Source organism: Cydia fagiglandana, chromosome 11 (assembly GCF_963556715.1).
Source record: "Cydia fagiglandana chromosome 11, ilCydFagi1.1, whole genome shotgun sequence".
Lineage (NCBI taxonomy): Eukaryota > Metazoa > Arthropoda > Insecta > Lepidoptera > Tortricidae > Cydia > Cydia fagiglandana.
The window spans coordinates 48,722-68,577 of NC_085942.1; the positions used below are offsets into that span (position 1 = coordinate 48,722).

Consider the following 19,856-nt stretch of genomic DNA (forward strand, 5'->3'; position numbering starts at 1 on the left):
CAACTTGATTGGTCCAGTAGTTCCGGAGAAAATCGGCTGAGACAGAGGGACAGACAGACAGACAGACGCACGAGTGATCCTATAAGGGTTCCGTTTTTTCCTTTTGAGGTACGGAACCCTAAAAAACAGTTTAAACAATATGTTTTGCAATAAATAAGCTACCTTAAAATAGAGCTTTAATTTCTAATGTTACAAAAAACGTACTATAGATTAGTAAGGTTTACTATGGCACAGACCCCAGCCGTATTCGAACAACGAGATACGACAATTACTAGATGTTGAAATCTCGTTGTTTGAATGCGGCTGTAGGGTTCTTCAAGAGAGGTGTAGATTCATATGTAGCATACGGTGTCGAAGTCCTTCCGTGCATTTTCTCAAATAATCCTCGGCCGTGGTTTTACGTTAAACAAACGATAGCGCCAACTCGATCACTGCGCCATCCATCGGTATGCGGTTTAACTAATATCCATAGTGGAATTGCATCTTGTAGCTGCTGCGCTGCACCGCGAGTTGTGTAGATTGCGGTACTAGTAGCGCCATCTGTTGGCGTGTGGTGGTAGTACTATTACAATTTTTTTTTTGTCGTTCTTTTTTTTTTCTAAATTCCGACATTGGCATAAATGACTTAAGCTTAACGCGAGGTCTACAGCTCACCGAGCTACTAGTATTTATATCTATTTATTGTAAAGAAATTCCAATGGTTTCAGGTTACAGCGATTCTTAATTTCCTCCTCCGATCCTGAAAAGAAGACAAAACAAACATGTAAACAATTATAATGACTTCGCATCTACAGTATTGAGAGCTAGCATCCGAACGCGAGAGGATCCGGCGCGAGCGAGCGAGACGCATGTACTGTTGTATACGTTTGTATTAGTTGCATGGTGAGGGTGGTTTACCTCGGTCGCGGTGACCGGGCTCGGCCCGGACTCGGGCGGGCGGTCAGATCAGACGCGATCGCCGAGGTACTGGATGAGGCGAAGCGCCGGTTTGTCGGTCTCGGCCTTGGCGGTGGTGGGGGTGGTGCACTTCTGCGTGGTGCACTCCGGGCAGGCCGGGCACTGCGTCGTCGGCAGTTGCGTCGGTGCCGTTGTCGTCGTGAATATTTTCCGCTTTTCGCTCATCACGTACACGATACAGTAGAACATAACTGGAAACGGATAAAACATGTCAGTATTTATTTACAGAAAACCCAAAAACACTAATAACGTCACTCATTTAAACTTTGACGGTTCTTACACAATTCGCACTATACTGGGTGATTTCTGGATCGTGATCCAGAAACACTTTTTCTGACTCTGTAAATGATCCACATTATCATATGGTAGTATTTGATTAAAAGATAATTACTTTAATTATTTTTAATTTTCAAGTAAAATTAATGTTATACTAAGTAATTATGGTCACCCTATGACTTTTGATATACAAAGCTACAAGACGTCACAGTAGGGTCACCAAATTGTATGCAAAAATCTATTTTCCTACTTGTCATCTGGAAAATAATCATCATTATTGGTGATAAACAATAATTAACAACATCATTAGGCTCATCTTTGGATTCTGTATGATGTCTGGCTCTCTTGCTCCACGACCCCGAAATCGCCCTGTATATATTGTTTACTTTAACGGAACTAATCAATAACGTGAAAAGCAAATGATAGGATGTTTCGAGCCATGGCTGGCACATCTAGACATGCGGCAGCGTGTCAAGCCAATAGTCTGTTTGAGATCCTGAAAAGCTCCTAAAAATACGTGTTATACCTCATTAGATTCGTCATGATGTCTAGAAAATCTTTGTATACTATTCAGTGAGCTGGTGGCCGAAAGTAGGTCTGTTTCATTTTTTCCTCTCTATATTTTTAAACATAAATATGTAATGTGTACTTATACTTTTTATAACGAACGAACGAATAGTATTTCATGAAATTTTTATTTTTTTAGTATACAGATAAGAAAATTAATAATAAAATAATAATAAACATAAGAAAATTTTTGACATTAATTCGGAAAAAAATGGAATATATTTTTTTTTTTTTCATTTTTCTTTTTTGAATTTTTATATGAAACCGTGTAAATTAAATATCAGGAACGAATTTAGCATCCTTGAGTTACACGAAAATGATAGGTACCAAACTTGATTTTTTACAAATTTCGGGGGGCACTCCCCCTTAAGCCAAAATTTTGCATGAAAAATTCGATTGGCTCCCCTTCGTAAATCAATCTGTGAGTCAAAAGGAGCAACTCTGTAGAAGTAAATTCCATCATCGTCATTTGCCGTATAATTAAGTGAACACCAGGGACTATAATTTTCGCACAAAAAGTAATGATATCCCATCAGAAACATAATGTGAAATGAGAGCCAAGTTCAATATGAAGAATATTCGTCGTTGTTGACTTCGATGGAAAAAGAATTGAGACCTAAGTGGGTGTCAACTGCCAAGTTCTAGTTTGCTTGGGGTGTAATTAAAGTTCAGGATTTTTCTGGGCTAGTTTTTATACCAAAGAAGTAGGTAAATAGAAAAGTAACATTGGAGAAATAATATAGCGTGTACGTAAAAAAACACATTTATGCTTTGATGGGATTAAATATACATTAATTTAATGAAATAAATCTGTTTAATGGCACAGGCTGCCACCTGGCTGAACCATCGGATGTAAGTTGAGGGCTCTAGTCTAGTGAGTGAAACACTAACACAGGTAGAAGATGATGGCGACGGTGGCGAAGACGGAGCGCATGGGCTGTATGTTGAGCGCCCACACGGCGCCCGTGAGCACCACGTACATGGTGACCAGCATCACCGGCACGTACACGCACGAGTACCAGATCCAGATGTCGTACAGCCACTCGTCCTCCTGCAACAGACCCAAGTGCAGCCACGAGCCGGCTGCAGGCGCAGCGCAGCGGGCGCACAACGAAACTCACCACTCAACACTACGACTAGCTACTCTTGCAACTCATGTTCCAAGGGTCGTTTAGTGAACAAAGTTGTTTGGGCATCGATAAAAAGCCGAATACCTACGTTCTCGTTGGTGTTTTGTACTAGGTATACATAAAATAAATACTAAATAAATAAATATTATAGGACATTCTTACACAGATTGACTAAGTCCCACAGTAAGCTCAAGAAGGCTTGTGTTGTGAGTACTCAGACAACGATATATATAATATAAAAATATGTACCTAAATACATAGAAAATAACCATGACTCAGGAACAAATATCTGTATCATCACACAAATAAATGCCCTTACTCGGATTCGAACCCAATACATAGATACAATAGATATTATCTCAACTATCTGTGAAGCTGACTGCGCGTTACCAGTACGGCTCCAAATATGAGTCCCAGGCCGACGATGCTCCAGAAGGCCGTGAACATCCCGAGCCGCCGGTACATCAGCAGGTGCGGGATGTGGCACAGCGAGTGCACCTGCGACACACACACACTACACACAAACCTACACACATACACACACCATAGAAAGCGAAATGAAACTATCATTTCCATAGATCGTTTTCTGCAAACGATTGTCATCTTGGCAAGGCCTTCTGGTCGCGGCCTGGCCTGATGACCAGACGGAAAAACCTACACTCGAGAGGTTTAGGGCGCGGACTGGACGCAAGCGGCGCGCGACGCGACGTGCCAACGAGTGGCTAGTTCTGTTCATTTATACCTACATTGCACTCGACCAAATCACAAATGTATGAACGGCCTTGATTTACCGCTTGCGTCCAGTCCGCGGCTTACCATATATCTAGCTATTAATAGACAATCTATAAGTACGTACTTACAACTTTCTGTACCTAATTTATTTTGTTCCAATTTTATTCCAGTACTTAATATGTTAAGAATAATAATAACCCCGCGGGGACAGCTTGTGGCGAGCTGATGATGAGTAGCGACACCGCGGACCCCTATACCAGAGAACACTTTCACCTGGCTCTCGCCTCTGTGCTTGCCTTCACCGGCCGGCCAGAGTGGAGTCGCAAGAGCGGGACCTATGCTCCAGGTTCGAAGTGTAATATGTCATAACTCCGGCGGCCCGCTGAACGGATTACCGGAATCACGCTATCACAGGCTTGCATGGCTTCGGCCCCACGCCACAGATTATATAATAGTTCGCCTCGCAAAGGTCAGGGACCCCTTAGTCCCGAGATATGGAAAAGACATACAAATAATAATAATTCAGCCTATATACCTACGTCCCACTGCCGGACACAAGCCTCCCCTTATGCCCGAGAGGGTTTGGGCTAAATCGTTAGGTAAGGATTCTTATTAATTGCAAAGGTGTGCACAACGAATAGCCGGCCACATTCGTAGCCGGTTCTTTTAAAGAGTTATCGTATACTAGCTGTTGCCCGCGACTTCGTCCGCGTGGAATCTTATCTTCAACATTTTACATCTTTAGTACCTATAATTTTCATATCCAAGCAATGTTGAAATTAAGTACTTTTCTTTTTTAGCAAGTTGTATGAAGTTTTAAGTCAAGTGGATTTTGATGTTGGTTGCTGAAATTACTTTTCTTGTATTCTCATAATAGGTAGGTAACCTATGCCATTATACAAAGATTCAAGTTCCGAATTCCGCACTCACAAAATATCTGATCTCCATACAAACTTTCAACCCCTTTCTCACCACCTTGGGGGATGATTTTCAAAAATGCTTGAATTAGTTTTCATGTTTTTTAATTTATTACCTTTTTTTCCAAAAAGTTAAAGTTCCTAGCTTAAAATTAAATTTACACCCCAAGACGAATTTTCATCCCCTTTTTGGGAATGAAGGGATTGAATTTCCAAAAACGTTGCAATTACTTTTTTTTGTAATCGGCTATTATGCCTTTCTAAGAAGTTTCCTTGCGCGCGGCCCGATCCACCACAGCCAGCTAGCTCGCGGCGCGTGTGGCATTATAAGTCAGCAGATTGGGACGGACTGCGTGAATTCTACGCCTCGTTGCCGTGGAGGCAGCTCTGTTTCACATCAGATGATCCTGACTCCTGTGCAGCCAATGTTGCCGAGACAATACTGCTGGGAATGGATTGTTTCATTCCCAACTCGGTAATAGCTGCGGGAGCAAAGCGACGTCCTTGGTTTAATCGGCCTTGTAAAGAAGCTACAGTTCGCAAGCAAGCCGCTTACAGGGCTTGGACCAAGGCCGTAGCTAATAAGGATCCGAACGTTTCTGATGTGAAGCGCAAATTAAACGCTGCCTCGAGGTCCAGTAAAAAAGCCATTGCCAGGGCTAAATACGATTTCGTCGGCAGAATTGGTGAGAAACTAGCGGGCTATCCCACTGGGAGTCGCGCGTTCTGGTCACTTGCCAAAGCTGCCGAGGGAAATTTTTGTCAGTCGTCTTTACCACCACTGCGGAAAGCTGATGGTGATCTGGCCCACAGTGCAAAGGAGAAAGCCGATCTCCTTGGTACTCTTTTTGCCTCGAACTCGACCCTGAACGACGACGGTAGCGCCGTGCCGCCCACCATCCCGCGGTGCGTATACTCCATGCCAGAAATCTCATTCACGCAGAGGGATATTCGGCGGGAGTTGCTATCCCTGAACGTCCATAAGTCGAGCGGGCCAGACGGCATACCAGCTCTTGTGCTAAAGCAGTGTGCTCCTGAGTTATGTCCCGTGTTAGCGCGTCTTTTCTCACTCTCTAGCGACAAACAGCATGTTCCATCTTCGTGGAAGACGGCCCTTGTACACCCTGTGCCTAAAAAGGGCGATAGATCGGACCCATCGAATTACAGGCCTATCGCTATTACCTCCCTTCTCTCTAAGGTCATGGAGCGTATAATCAACGCAAAGCTCCTGAGATACCTAGAAGAACACGATCTGATCAGCGACCGCCAATATGGTTTTCGCCACGGTCGCTCGACTGGTGATCTTCTAGTGTATCTCACACACCACTGGGCTTCGGCCATTGAGAGTCAAGGTGAGGCATTGGCAGTAAGCCTAGATATAGCGAAGGCGTTCGATCGGGTCTGGCATCGGGGTCTCTTGTCGAAGTTACCATCTTATGGATTGCCGGAGGGACTATGCAAATGGATCGCTAGCTTTTTGTCCGGCAGACGCATACGAGCCGTAGTAGACGGAAGCTGCTCCGATAGCATGGACATTAACGCTGGCGTTCCGCAAGGTTCTGTGCTATCCCCTACGCTGTTTTTGCTGCACATCAATGACATGTTGTCTATCGATGACATTCATTGCTATGCAGACGACAGTACTGGGGATGCCTTTTACACAGGCCGTGCCAATATCCCTCGCTCTGTGGTGCTGGAGAGTCGTGAAAAGCTTGTGTCAGACATTGAGAGCACTCTATCCAGAGTTTCGGTGTGGGGCCGGGACAATTTAGTGCGATTCAACCCCACCAAGACACAAGTTTGCGCGTTCACTGCTAAGAAAACCCCATTCACTGTGGTCCCACAGTTCCAAGGCACAGCCCTTACCATGTCAGGGAGTATTGGGATCCTCGGTGTTGACATCTCCAGTGACGTCCAATTCCGCAGCCACCTGGAAGGTAAGGCTGCGCTGGCATCCAAAAAACTCGGTGTGCTCAATAAAGCGAGGCGATACTTTACTCCGGGGCAAAGACTGCTGCTTTATAAATCGCAAGTCAGACCCCATATGGAGTACTGCTGTCACCTTTGGGCAGGAGCACCTGGATGCCAGCTTGGACCCTTCGACTCAGTCCAAAGGCGCGCTGTGCGAATCGTCGATGATCCCAAACTCACAAGCGGTATTGAACCTTTAAGTCTAAGAAGAGACTTTGCCTCCTTGTGTGTGTTCTACCGCTTGTACAATGGGTTGTGCTCTGAGGAACTATTTGACATGATGCCAACGGCCGCTTTCTATCACCGCACCGCTCGCCGTCGGCAGGGTGTTCATCCTCACACCCTAGAACCTAAATGGTCGCGTACTGTGCGATTTAAGAGGAATTTCCTCCCGCGGACGCTCCGGCTGTGGAATGAGCTCCCTCCCGAGGTTTTCCCGAGGGTATACAGTATGGGGCTCTTCAAAAAAGGAGTGTACAGGTTTTTAAAAGGTCGGCAACGCGCATGTAACACCTCTGGAGTTGCAGGCGTTCATAGGCTACGGTAACTGCTTACCAACAGGCGGGCCGTATGCTTGTTTGCCACCGATGTGGTATAAAAAAAAAAGTTTCAAAACCATTTGTAATGGATTCAAACTTTCAACCCCTTTTTAACCCTGTTAGGGGATGAATTTTACAAAACGCTGAAATTACTTTTCCTGTGTTCTAATAATATCCCTAAATACAAAGATGCACTAATAATATCCCTAAATACAAGTCCCACACTCGAAAAAATGTTTGACATCCATTTTTTTTTTATTTATTATGAATGGGCTTACTCATGGCCACAGACTAGCCGAGGCGTAGACGTGGCCTACGATGGAGCGAGCTCGCCCAAACTGACATACAAACATACAAACATACAAACTGTCAACCCCTTTTTCACCACCTTAGAGGTTATATTTTCTAAAACGCTGAAATTAGTTTTCTTGTCTTTGAATTTGATACTTTTTTACAAAGTTTCAAGTTCCTAACTTAAAATAAAATTTGCTCCCGAAGACGAACTTTCATCCCCTTTTTAACCCCCTTAGGGGTTGAATTTCCAAAAACGTTGCAATCACTTTTTTTTGTAATCAGCTATTATGCCTTTCTACGAAGTTTCAAAGCATTTGTAATGGATAAAAATTTTCAACCCCTTTTTAACCCTGTTAGGGGATGAATTTTACAAAACGCTGAAATTACTTTTCCTGTCTTCTAATAATATCCCTAAATACAAAGATTCAAGTCCACCACTTGAAATTTTTTTTGATACCCATACAGAATCAGAAAGAATCAGAATCAGAAAAATATTTATTGCCACAAAAAATACCTTATCAACTAAGTACAATATATAAAACTTAAATACTAAAATAGGTACAAATTAATTAGAAAGATAGGTAATTATAATAATATACGAATGATTGGGCAATGGGCTCCAATCTCAGCATATGCCAAGCACTCCAAGCAGAGGGCCTAGCGCTGGTTTTCAGACTGGACCCTTGAGATCGGTCGGTCGCAGTTTAACAAAATTACCGTGCTTTGCTAGGCTTAACAATTACATTAAATTCAACAAGAGTAGAATACGGATAACATAAAATAAGTGTCATTCTATGCATACTAGTAAGTAGAATAAAATCAACCAATATATAAATCTTCTTGAATTAGTATTAAATGTAATCAAACATTACTTCAACGTACATTTTCCTCATAGAAAATGCACTATAAAAAACCATAAAAATGTATGGGTTAGTGATGATATATATAGATTACGTCAGAAAATTCATTCACATAAGCTAAAACTTTCACACAACTCGAATGGCGAACAGTTTTCTAACTTATTGCAACTTGAAGCTACTTACTCGGTCGCACTAAAAAACACACGAAGTAATTATTTAAATGAAAAAATATCAAAGAGTAATACTAGCAACATGAGCCGAAATATATGGAAAATTATCTCTTCTGAAACTTGTAAGAATAATAAGCGAGGAAACTGCGCGTTAGACGTGTTGGTGAGCCGGTCCGAGGGCGCGAGCGACGCCGCGCGCGCTGCCGCGGCCGCCGAGCGGCTAAACCACCACTACGTGTCGGCGACTTACGGTGGAGTCAAACCATGCACTAATGATGCACTTGCATATCTTGAAAACTATCTGCCCTTGATACCGTTGAAATTTAATTTTGAATTATTCACCCTTCAAGAAATTATAAAGTCTATTAAAGAAATTAAACTTAAACAATCAAAGGATGTGAATGATATGTCAACCCACATACTAGGATACCTACCTCCAAATTTAGTGTCCCTACTACTAAAGTTATTTAATGATTGCGTTCTGACGGGAAATTTTCCAAATGCACTTAAAATTATAAAAGTGCAACCGGTATATAAAGGAAAAGGTGAAATGCATCTTCCAAAATCTTATCGTCCAATATCATTGATTCCTATAGTTTCAAAAATCTTTGAGCGCCTCCTTAGTGCCAGAATTCTAAAACATCTAGTCTCCAATAATGTTCTGAATGAGCATCAATATGCATATCGAGCGGGCCGCTCGACTGTGAGTGCGGCGCGCGACGTCGTGGCGCGCGTGCTAGCGCACCTGGAGGGCGGGCGACAGGTCGCGGCGATATTCTGCGACCTCTCGCGCGCCTTCGAAATGGTCGACCACGCGCTGCTTTTGGCAAAGATGTCTCGATACGGTATTGAAGGTGAATTTCACAAATTAATAGAATCATTTTTAAGCAATCGTAAGCAGTGTACCTACGTCTTAAATGCAAAGTCTAACGGAAACCATGGCTGATGCGGCGGTTCCCCAAGGCTCGACGATGGGAAATTACCTGTTTCTTTTGCTTGTCAATGATATCACATCAGCATGTATCGGCCCAGAATATGTTATGTTCGCGGACGATACATGCATCATAGTGAATGCAGATAATTTATTAGACTTAAAATCCAAACTGAGAGAAGTTATGAAACTAATATCTCGATGGTTCACAGTCAATGGTATGTGTCTAAACGTAGACAAAACCAATATAATTCATTTTCAGCTGCGCAAAACTAACAACAGTATGCTCGATATAAGTTTGAACGATGTACTTGTGCCGCAAGTTGATAGCGTAAAATACCTAGGATTTGTAATTGACGAGGGGCTGTCGTGGGCACCACACATAGATGAAACTTGTAATAAGCTGTCTTCAGCGTCCTATGCATTATCTAGGTTGGCTCCCAGTCTGTCTATAGATAATTTAAAAAAAGCATACTATGGATACTTTAATTCCATTCTAACCTACGGAATTGATTTGTGGTGTACCGCAGCCGAACGTGACAGGATATTCAAAATCCAAAAACGTGCCATCCGGGTTATTGCTAAAAAACCTGTTGAATACCCGGCTCAAGAACTATTTAAAAAACACAAAATCTTAACTTTGCATAGCATTTACATCCTTGAGGCTTGCAAATACGTCAGACTGAATCTAAGCTCATACATGACCACCGCGCAGCGTCTCGGCTGCGACGCGCGCCGCCGCCCGCACCTGCTGCTCGTGCCGCGCGCCCGCCTAGCCAAAACTCGCAAGTCGCTCGCTGTGTTTGGCGTTAAAATCTATAATGCTCTTCCAGCAGATATTAAAAATTCACCAACCGATGCAATCTTTCTTAAAAAATTAAAAGAATATCTTCTAGGCATGGCCTTTTATATCATTGATGATTTTTTCGAATCATAGAATATCATCACTAATCCAAAAATATATAGGTAAAAATTGTCAGTAAATAAGAACAAAAAAACTATACTCATCCTTTTCTTTTGGGTGCTAGTACTAGTGTAAGACAAAGATAATATGATTCTCTCTGTCAATGTTTGAAATGAGACAATTAAATGCAAAAAATTATGTAAATATATAATATTAATATCAATATGTAATAATAATTAATCAGTAAATACCTGAAATGTAAATAACAGTTAGATATTGTACATTTATATTTATTGACTTGTAAAATGATTGCCTTTTACCAATAAAACATCTGAATCTGAATCTGAATAAATATATATATAAACTTGTGTGCGTGTGTCTGTGTGTGTCTGTGTCAGTGTGGTATGAGTTAAGCATGCGGATATATGTAAGTGCCAATTGTGTGCCAAATTTCGTGTCTTTAGGGGGGAGCGAAAAATTTGCTCTGCATGTCAAGTAAATACATTTTGACTAACCGCCTATATTTTAACAGTCCCATCGGTTCACGTATAGGTGGCGGCAGGTCATTCCAAATCTTTGCAGCAGCAAATTTAAAGCTCCCTTTAAAGAATGTCGCCTTGTGTGTAGGTATCGCAAGTTTCGTGCATCTCCTTAGCGATTTGCTGCGTGTATCATTGACCCATTTTAGTTTTTCAAACAGGTAGCAAGGTCTCTGAAATTCCAATACTTTCCGAACCGCGCAGGCTAGGTGCAATTTTCTCCTGTTGTCCATATTGAGCTGCTTTCTTTCGTTTAAGAAAGGGGTGATATGCGCTCTTTTGGGAACGTCGTAGCAAAATCGAACACACGCATTTTGTACCCGCTGTATGGACTTTTTCGTCTGTACCAGGAGTCTCGGCCCATATACTATGTCCGCGTAATTGAATTGGGAGAGTATTAGAGATTCAACCAGGATTTCCCTGACTTTTATTGAAAGATACTTACGAATCCCATATAGTACTTTAAGCCGATAGAAAGCATTTCTAATTTTTAAGTTAACGTGCTCTATGTACCGAAGCTGTCATTACTAAGCCTAAATTCTGTGCTTTCTCCACACGAGGTATTGTTTCGGTTCCGATTGCAATCTTCGGACTTTGTTCCTTGATTTTTAAACATTGCCATTTGTTCCCCATTACTAGAAACTGCGATTTAGTAGGATTTAAAACGAGATTGTTTTTTTGCGACCAGTCAGCTACTGTTTCCAAGTCTTCATTAATTTTACTCAAAGAGTTCTCGAGGTCGCTCGGAGAAAAGGAGTGATAGATTTGGGTATCGTCCGCATATAGGTGTGCACTGCAGTACTTGAGATTTTTTATTAAATCGGCTGTATACAAAATAAAAAGTAATGGGCTTAAAATTGATCCCTGGGGAGTGCCACGGTCAATTACGCGCGTTTTTGATCTCAACACCTCTCCTTGATCTCCCTCTATTTCAATATATTGCTTACGGCCCGTGAGAAATGATTGGAACCATTTGCAGGACGATGGAGATACGCCATAATGTGCCATCTTAGATATGAGTAATGTTGGGTTGAGGCAGTCGAAAGCTCGCGAGAAGTCCAATAACACCAGAATAGAACCCATTCCCTTATCAGAAGCAGCAATAATGTCATCTGTGACCTTTGCCATAGCTGTAGCCGTTCCATATTTACTGCGGAAACCTGATTGTATGTGTGGTAGTAGGTTATTTTCCTCCAGGTACTTGGATAGTTCCTCGCACACAATTCTTTCTATAACTTTAGAGAGTACAGGGAGAATACTTATTGGCCGTAGATCCTTATATACTTCAATCCTACTTGATTTAGGGATTGGCTTAACCCTGGCAAGTTTCCAAGACTCTGGGAAGGTGTTGGTTGCGATAGACGTATTAATAATATCAGTTATTATAGGCAGAGTGACGTCCAGAGTTAGGCGAATCATATCTATCGTTGTACCATCGTGTCCGCTTGCATTAGTTTCTATGGACTTTATTATTTTACGCACTTGACTTTCCGTACATCTCTCAATATTGAACTGTTTATCAATTGTTTTACTGTGGAAGAAGGCCTGCATTTCGCGATTCGTATCTGGGCTTCCAGGTACTGCTAGGAAAAAGTTGTTTATTTCGTCAGGGTTGCGTAAATGTTGGGGGATCGATAAGTAATTGACGTCATCTAGACAACACGAGTTCTTGAGGTGTTTCCACATTTGTTTAGGGTGAGATTTATTGTTGTTTACATAGAATGTAAAATACGCAGCTTTTTCCCGTTCTAATGCCCCTGATATATAGTTACGTAATTCTCTGTAATATTTCTGTTGATGTTCATTTTTTGTAATCTGTGCTTTTCTCAATGCATTATCGCGTAGGTGCATCATACTTTTAATATTATCAGTGATCCAGGGGTGTGATTTGCAATCGGTACGCAGTTTACGGATGGGCGCATGTCTGTCAAACAAGCTTGTGAGCAAGTTATTGAATCTGTTCACTTTCTCGTCCAGGTCCAGAATATCATTGATTTCTGACCATGGTACGTATTCTAGATCTGTCCTAAAATTTGTCATATCAATCTTAGCTAACAATCGTTTGAAAATGTATTGAGGTACTTGTTTTGGCTTGACGATTAGCAATTCTGCCAGAATCATTGCGTGGTCACTGAGTTGGGGGTTGTGGCGGACATATATCGACTTACACACATTAGCGCTGTCTGTGATGAAAAGATCTAATAAAGATGAGCTGTTCTTAGTGATTCTGGTGGGTTCATTAACTAGTTGTTCCAAACCTCGTTGAGTTAAAAATATTCTTAACTTTTTTACGTTAGGCCTATCTTGTAATTGCATATCTACATTGAAGTCAGTCAAAAGAAACACATTTCTACAGGTCGCGAACATATCAAGCGACTCGTTTAGAGCGTCGACGGCAGTGTCAACGGACACGGATTCTGGTCTATATGCGGTGCCGATAGCGATTCGTCCCATACCTTTAATTTGTAGCTCTAACCACATTTGTTCGAGGACGGATGACGGATGTTTCCTGACTCGAGTTTGTAGGTTCTTACGTATGTAAAACCCCACACCGCCTCCTTTTGACCCATGTGGGCGTGGATTGTGTTTTAAAGTATAACCCGGTAGTTTATGTATATATTTTTCTTCGCCCTCTCGCAGCCATGTTTCATTCAGTGCTAAAATGTCTGGTTTGTATGCATCCATGGCTGCGATGAATTCGTCACGGCCAGTGTTTAAGGATCGTATGTTTAATAATCCTAACGTTAAGTTGTATGTTTTTTTACGCTTGATTTTAGTTTATAAATTAAAAAAATGAATAAATAAAAAGGACGTACATTACAGTTACCATGGTTAAGGGCACAAGTGTGGCGGTGGGTTGTGTTGAATATCGGACTGTGTTGGCAAAGAGAAAAAAAATCTTCTGTAAGGGCATCAAAAAAACATATCAACGTTAATCTAGTTAGGACGATAAGCATTATATAACTACGGCGGTCAAGATAAACAGTTAGCCAGATTTGTTTTATATTCGCAACATGGTGGGTAGATCGGCGCGCGCGCACGGTAGTTTTCATATAGAAACCAACCCCGGCACCGCGGCCACCGCGCATCAAAGTAGGTCGCGGAGCATTTACAAACTTATATTCAGGGATACGCGGTGCGCGTTGTTCTTGTCCCTGCCTGATCAAAGTCGCGACTAGAAAATTATCTTGTCCTGTATCCAACGAACCCGGGTTATAAAGGACTGATTTAAGTAAATTAGTTTTCGACGCTAATATCATACTGGAGTAATAAATAAATAGTATTAGGTGGTTATATGCATACACAATACATAACAGAATGCTAAGTATTTCTATGGCGTCACGACCCGGTTCCGTTGCATATGTACTACCTATGAATAAGAATAATGTGGTGAACTGTTTCCTTTTAAGGTTAAAAGTGTGTTCCGTTGAGTGAAAAGTGTTTGTGAGTGTAACGTACAAATTAATTACCTGCGAGTGTACTATAATATTTGTTGGTGTTTCAATGCACGACAGTGAACAGCAAAGTAAGAGTTTGCAAATCAAAAAATAGTATACATGAATTTGTAGAATTCGAGCACAAAATACAGATAAAACTTGAAAGACAAATTCGATTGATATGACTTTTATAATATAATGAGTACCCAAACTACATTTATGTCTAAGAACGAACATCAAGAGAGCCAAAAACACGAGCCAAGTCTAGTTCAGTCCTTATGCGATGTCTCGGAGAATCTGTACCCGGCCGTTGGCGCAGATAGATCCTACCATCCCGCGTCCACACATATCGCCAGCCGTGGTGCTCCTTCAGCTGCCGTGCCCTTTGAAATAGCCGTCGATTGAAGGGGGTCAGCCGCTCGTTGATGTAGAAGCGGCAGCTGGGCCCCGGGAGTCCGGTGCCCTCCGTGGTCGCCCCGCGGCGCACCCTCGCCGCCTGCAGCAGCCGGTCGCGCACGGCGCGACGCGCCAGCCGCACCACCAGCAGCCGTGGGCGGGTCGGCGGACCCTGGACGCCCTCTTCTAACTGCGGTGCACGACCCACGCGAGTTGCGTCGACGATGTCGTGTTCAGACAGCGTGACGCCGAGTTTCTGCCCCAAGGTAGTCACGATGTGAATAGTATTTTCTCCCATTTGTTCAGGAACACTAGAAATTTCAATGTCGTTGTGTAGCATATCCTGGTCACGATCATTTAAGTCATTTTTCAGCTGAGCTATGGTTTCTAACAAAGAGGCCTCAGTACTATTACTGCTATGCCCATTAGAATGTACGTTCTGGGCCTCTAGGGCTTCCACCCGGGAACACAAATTATCAATTCGGTTGTCGCAACTGTCCATCCTTGACGACATGCCAGTTAGTCTCGTGTGAAGAGCCTGAATATTGAGATTCATCGTCCGCATTTCCTCGCGTATTAGACGAAATTCCGCCACTATAATTGCTGAACATCGGTTAAACATGCGGTGTTTATTGTCGCGTCAAACCTGGTGGTATCATTCAAGTGATGACTGTCCGTGAACGACATTTCCATGGCCGAATTGTCAGGCTCATGGGACACCTGCAGCGCGAGGGCGGGCGGCCCCACGATGCATAGTTACATTGTCGTTTGCGCCCCGTACCGGTGTGTTTGTATTGTCCGACCTAGGTTCAGCACTTTTACATTCCACACACTTCCATGTATAATTTCGGTCCATAACAATTTGTATAAAGTCTGGGGAAACATTCGCACAGATGAGACAATAAGGTCGATGGCAGTTACAGCAGTTTAAAAAACTTTTATCGTTTACTGCATTTAAACATCCAGCGCAGTTTGCCATTGCAGAGTGTTTTATATGCGTTAGTAATAAGGTTCAGTTTTCGATGCCTGTCACTGACACTGAGCCAATGCGCATGCGCAGGATGCTAACAGCTGATTTGTTGACAGCTCGTCAGCTGACCCGCACAAAGAGTGTTTACAAAGTCCGGTTAGAATGATTTTAACCGTAATTATTTTATTACACGTTAACGTTTTCGCACTTAACACTGTTTATTTCGTTAACCACTGATGTTAGTCACTTAATTATACACCGTTGGAGTTTATAAATCAACTTTATACTAGGTTTTAGCGCAAAACTCACGGAGCGATCGAAACGTACGTCTGACCGTACTGACGTCACCGAACCGGTCCTTACAAACAAACTTTCAGCCCCTTTTTCACTACCTTAGGGGATGAATTTTCAAAAACGCTGAAATTACTTTTCTTTTATTTTATTAATATATCTTTTTACGAAGTTTCAAATTCCTAGCTTAAAAAAAAACTTTAACCCCATACAAACTTTCATCCCCTTTTTAACCCCCTTAGGGGTTGAATTTCTCAAAATCGCTTCTTATCTCTTGTACACTTTATAAATGCAATCTGGTGTGCAAATTTCAACTTTCTGGCTTTTGTAGTTTCGGCTCTGCGTTGATGAATCAGTCAGTCAGTCAGTCAGGACACTTGCATTTATATATATAGATAGATTATTGTTATGTATGGTTACGTTTATATTTATAATAGGAGCATTCCATGAAATTGTCTACCGTTGTCCCGTACAAACGCGAAGTTTCTGAAGATTTAAAGATATAAGAGTTCCCTTTTCTATGACAAATGGTCAAAAATATGCACAGAAAAATAATCGCCTGCTTTAAATGCCGAGAAAAAAGTCGCAACACAGGAAATACAATGCGTTTGTACGGGACAGCTCGTGGAATGCTCCAATATCCTTCTTTGTATCAAATCATAAACCGCCGCCATCCGTTTAAAATCTTTCAGTTTAATTTAATGTCGACAACGGTAAAATTTTAAATGTAACCTCCAAGATTCTACCTAAATCGGATACATAGGAACCTTACCTAAGTACTATTTTTAACAATGGTTGTAGTTGGCTCGTAGGATAAAATTGGCAGGTGAGCTAGTAGGTATATATTTACTATGCTGACGATGCCCACGAAGACGGTGGCGCCGGGCTTGGCGATGGAGAAGGGCGGGTGGAAGTACCAGTCCAGCGTCCAGTCGCGCCACGGGTCGGTCTTATTGCCAGCAGCGGCGTCAGCCATCGCTCCTGTTCAGTATGTATATACTTACTATGCTGACGGTGCCCACGAAGATGGTGGCGCCGGGCTTGGCGATGGAGAAGGGCGGGTGGAAGTACCAGTCCAGCGTCCAGTCGCGCCACGGGTCGGTCTTATTGCCAGCAGCGGCGTCAGCCATCGCTCCTATTCAGTATGTATATATTTACTATGCTGACGGTGCCCACGAAGATGGTGGCGCCGGGCTTGGCGATGGAGAAGGGCGGGTGGAAGTACCAGTCCAGCGTCCAGTCGCGCCACGGGTCGGTCTTATTGCCAGCAGCGGCGTCAGCCATCGCTCCTGTTCAGTATGCCGTGTACAGGAAAGTTGCTGTTATTGACATGAAAGTGAGCGACCGTGCCGTATTGGATTTTCATACAATACCGTAGTCCTTATTCTCCTCCCTGGACATTAAAATTATTGAAAATATTTTGTCACAATTTGATGTACATATGCCACAGCTATGCCCCTTCGTTCGATTTTGTTAACATTATAGGAGTTAAGAATTTGTTTTTCGCATTAGTGCTTATACGGGGTGGCCAAAAAATAAGTGCATTCCCATTGCTAGGGAGATTTTGGGATTATACTGAGCAACTTTTAAGTATGATGGGACCAACCCCGAAATCACGAAAAAATTTGGCTGTTTCATACATTTTAGCTGGTTCATTTTCTATGGGACGGTTAATTTTTTTTTTCGCGATTTCGGGGTATTTAGGACAACAGCCGTAAATATAACTAAGACATATTAATTAAAATTGCTGACTGTACATTTCTTACGACAGACAACTAATACTCATCGAGACAATTCTAAAAACCCCTAACACAATTAGGTTGCGTTGTTTCATCACAGAGTTCCTAAGGCCACCTCCTGTCTCCATCATCAGATCAGCTCAATGGTTCCATAATATTGCATTGTCATCCGATTTATACATGCATGTAAAATTTCAGCTCAATCGAAAACCGGGAAGTTTATCAAAATAAATTTAACTTGCAAGATTTGATTACAGACAACGGGACAGGTGAAACTAAATAAAAGCTTGTAAAATAAGCCCAAATTTATGTAATATTGTGTTTCAAAATTCAAATATTGTTAACGATGTGCTGATATTTGGTGAAAGGAAAAGGGAACGCTCTTGCTCGGAGCCGACGTCGTACTGTAATGGGCAGGGCCCATAAATGTACCTACTTATGTTGTGGTGCACACTCGTACTAATTAGAGGTGTATCCCACTGGCGTCCAGTTTTTTGCGGGTACGGTTTTTTGCAGAATCCCGTTTTCTGTAGTACCTATGCATGGAGGATCCTGCAAACAGAATCCTCGTGTGAAAGTTACTATATTAGCACCTATACCTACTAAAACGGGATCCTGCAAAAAACGTACCCGCAAAAAACTGGACGTCAGTGGGAAACAGCTCTTACAGGCAAAACGTAGTTGTACCTAGTTAGTAATATGTACATATAATAGGGAACAAATAACAAATCTTACATAATTACAACAACAATTCCGCCCTCAAAGACACTGGCCAGCTTTTACATTTGCTTATTGTATGAGCTCGAAGTAAGAACTAAGAATTTAGGAAAAGCTTTAACGAAAACTATTGATTTGTACGAATGCGGTGAAAAAAACTAAGTAATTTGGTAATGACAGAATGAAATGACATTCGCATGACAGGAGGTTTCGTACAATGTTATCTATAACCGTGAAAATCGAAATTCGTAAATTTTGATCAACTATCCCTGTCACAGTTTATTTACACAAGGAGTAAAAGAGAAAGGTGCCCGTAATTTGCGAGTGTAGCTCTAGCGTCAAACAACATCAATAGGGGCCCTGGGCACGGGCCCCGTCCGTGTGTCATTACTCATTATGGTAAAGACGGTACTGACTAGAAAATAGGTAGAGTCAGACCTTCTTGGTCTGACTCTACCTATTTACTAGTCTGCAGCGGATTTGGTAGCCCAGGCAAACTTGCAAACTTCTATATAGACTAGACAAAAAAATTCAAAATTCTAGGCCCCTTTTTCATGATAGTTTTGCTCGCAAGAAATATGCGCAGCATACGTTTTTCAGACGAGTGCACATAGGTCGGAAATCACGATTTAGGCCGCCAAAAATATTTTATTGCATTTTTGCGCTTTATATACGATTTCGAACTAAGAAAACATATTTTTAGATAATTACAATTATTATTTATAAATTTATGGCCCTTTTTTCCAAAAAAATGTTGATTTTGCTCTTCCTCGCTTGATTATTTTATATATTAATGATATATATTATAGTAAATAAATATGTATTTTTATTCCATTGAATATATAAATAATAAAATACACATATATTTATAAATATATATTATATTTAGGTATAAGAGTAACATACGTATTACAGAAACTAATACAAATATACAAAGGTTGTTATCTAATATTATTACGACTGAAACATGTGCTCAAAAAGATTAACATAAATAAATAAAACACACGCCACATTTAATCATCATCATATCTTAAAGAAAAATCCTCATCGCTTGGGTAGCATTGATCATTCTCCGCTCTCACCTTATGTGGCTCAGCAGAAATCAATAGCTGCATAGTTTCTGGCAGAAATAATTTAACTCGAGGTTTCATTATCTTTCTCGTACTGCTGATAGGCGGATCGGAGGTCAGAAGCAACATATGGTAAATGTCCAGATTGAAGTATTCTCTAGAAAACTTTCGGGCATAGTTTAAACGATATGACCGTTTGTTTCGGGCTTCTGTAGCTTCCTCCGAAAATCGTCCAAAGGGAACTAAGTATTATTGCTATTCATTTCTGCCATGGATCAGTATTTTGTGCATTGTCGGTGTCATCGGATGCCACTCAAACAAATTTATATAAAGCTTTGACGTTTCCAGAGCGTATGAGCGGAGCAGCGGGGTTTCCTTCCAAGCAAGATTCATTAGATATCAGAAAATTTTCCACAACGCGACGTGATCTAATCCATCTCTTTCTAAAT

The 19,856-nt window shown here is 41.7% G+C and overlaps 2 protein-coding genes across 3 annotated transcripts; both read right to left on the reverse strand.

Annotated features, from left to right (window-relative positions):
- Positions 1-935: 935 nt before the first annotated feature.
- LOC134668470 (uncharacterized) lies at positions 936-17,012 on the reverse strand. 2 transcript variants are annotated; one of them, XM_063525922.1, is made up of 4 exons: positions 16,886-17,012; positions 3,321-3,428; positions 2,692-2,851; positions 936-1,148 (listed from the first exon to the last, which is right to left on the reverse strand). In XM_063525922.1, exons 1-4 carry the CDS (start codon positions 17,009-17,011, stop codon positions 946-948), a joined length of 597 nt encoding a protein of 198 aa, XP_063381992.1. In that variant the 5' UTR covers position 17,012; the 3' UTR covers positions 936-945. The 2 variants fall into 2 exon arrangements, with proteins under 2 accessions (XP_063381992.1, XP_063381993.1); XM_063525923.1 differs by lacking the exon at positions 16,886-17,012 and adding an exon at positions 16,732-16,859.
- Positions 14,448-15,176, reverse strand: LOC134668603 (uncharacterized). The gene has a single exon (XM_063526042.1). The coding sequence runs from the start codon at positions 15,174-15,176 to the stop codon at positions 14,448-14,450; it is 729 nt and encodes a 242-aa protein (XP_063382112.1).
- Positions 17,013-19,856: the final 2,844 nt, after the last annotated feature.

Bases quoted from the DNA above. Each gene is read 5' to 3' on its own strand.
- LOC134668603 (XM_063526042.1), bottom strand. From the start codon at position 15,176: ATGAATCTCAATATTCAGGCTCTTCACACGAGACTAACTGGCATGTCG.
- LOC134668470 (XM_063525922.1), bottom strand. From the start codon at position 17,011: ATGGCTGACGCCGCTGCTGGCAATAAGACCGACCCGTGGCGCGACTGG. The intron at 3,429-16,885 runs GTAAGTATATAC...TGTGTGTCGCAG, and splicing joins TCGTGGGCACCGTCAGCATA to GTGCACTCGCTGTGCCACAT. The intron at 2,852-3,320 runs GTAACGCGCAGT...GGTCTGTTGCAG, and splicing joins TCATATTTGGAGCCGTACTG to GAGGACGAGTGGCTGTACGA.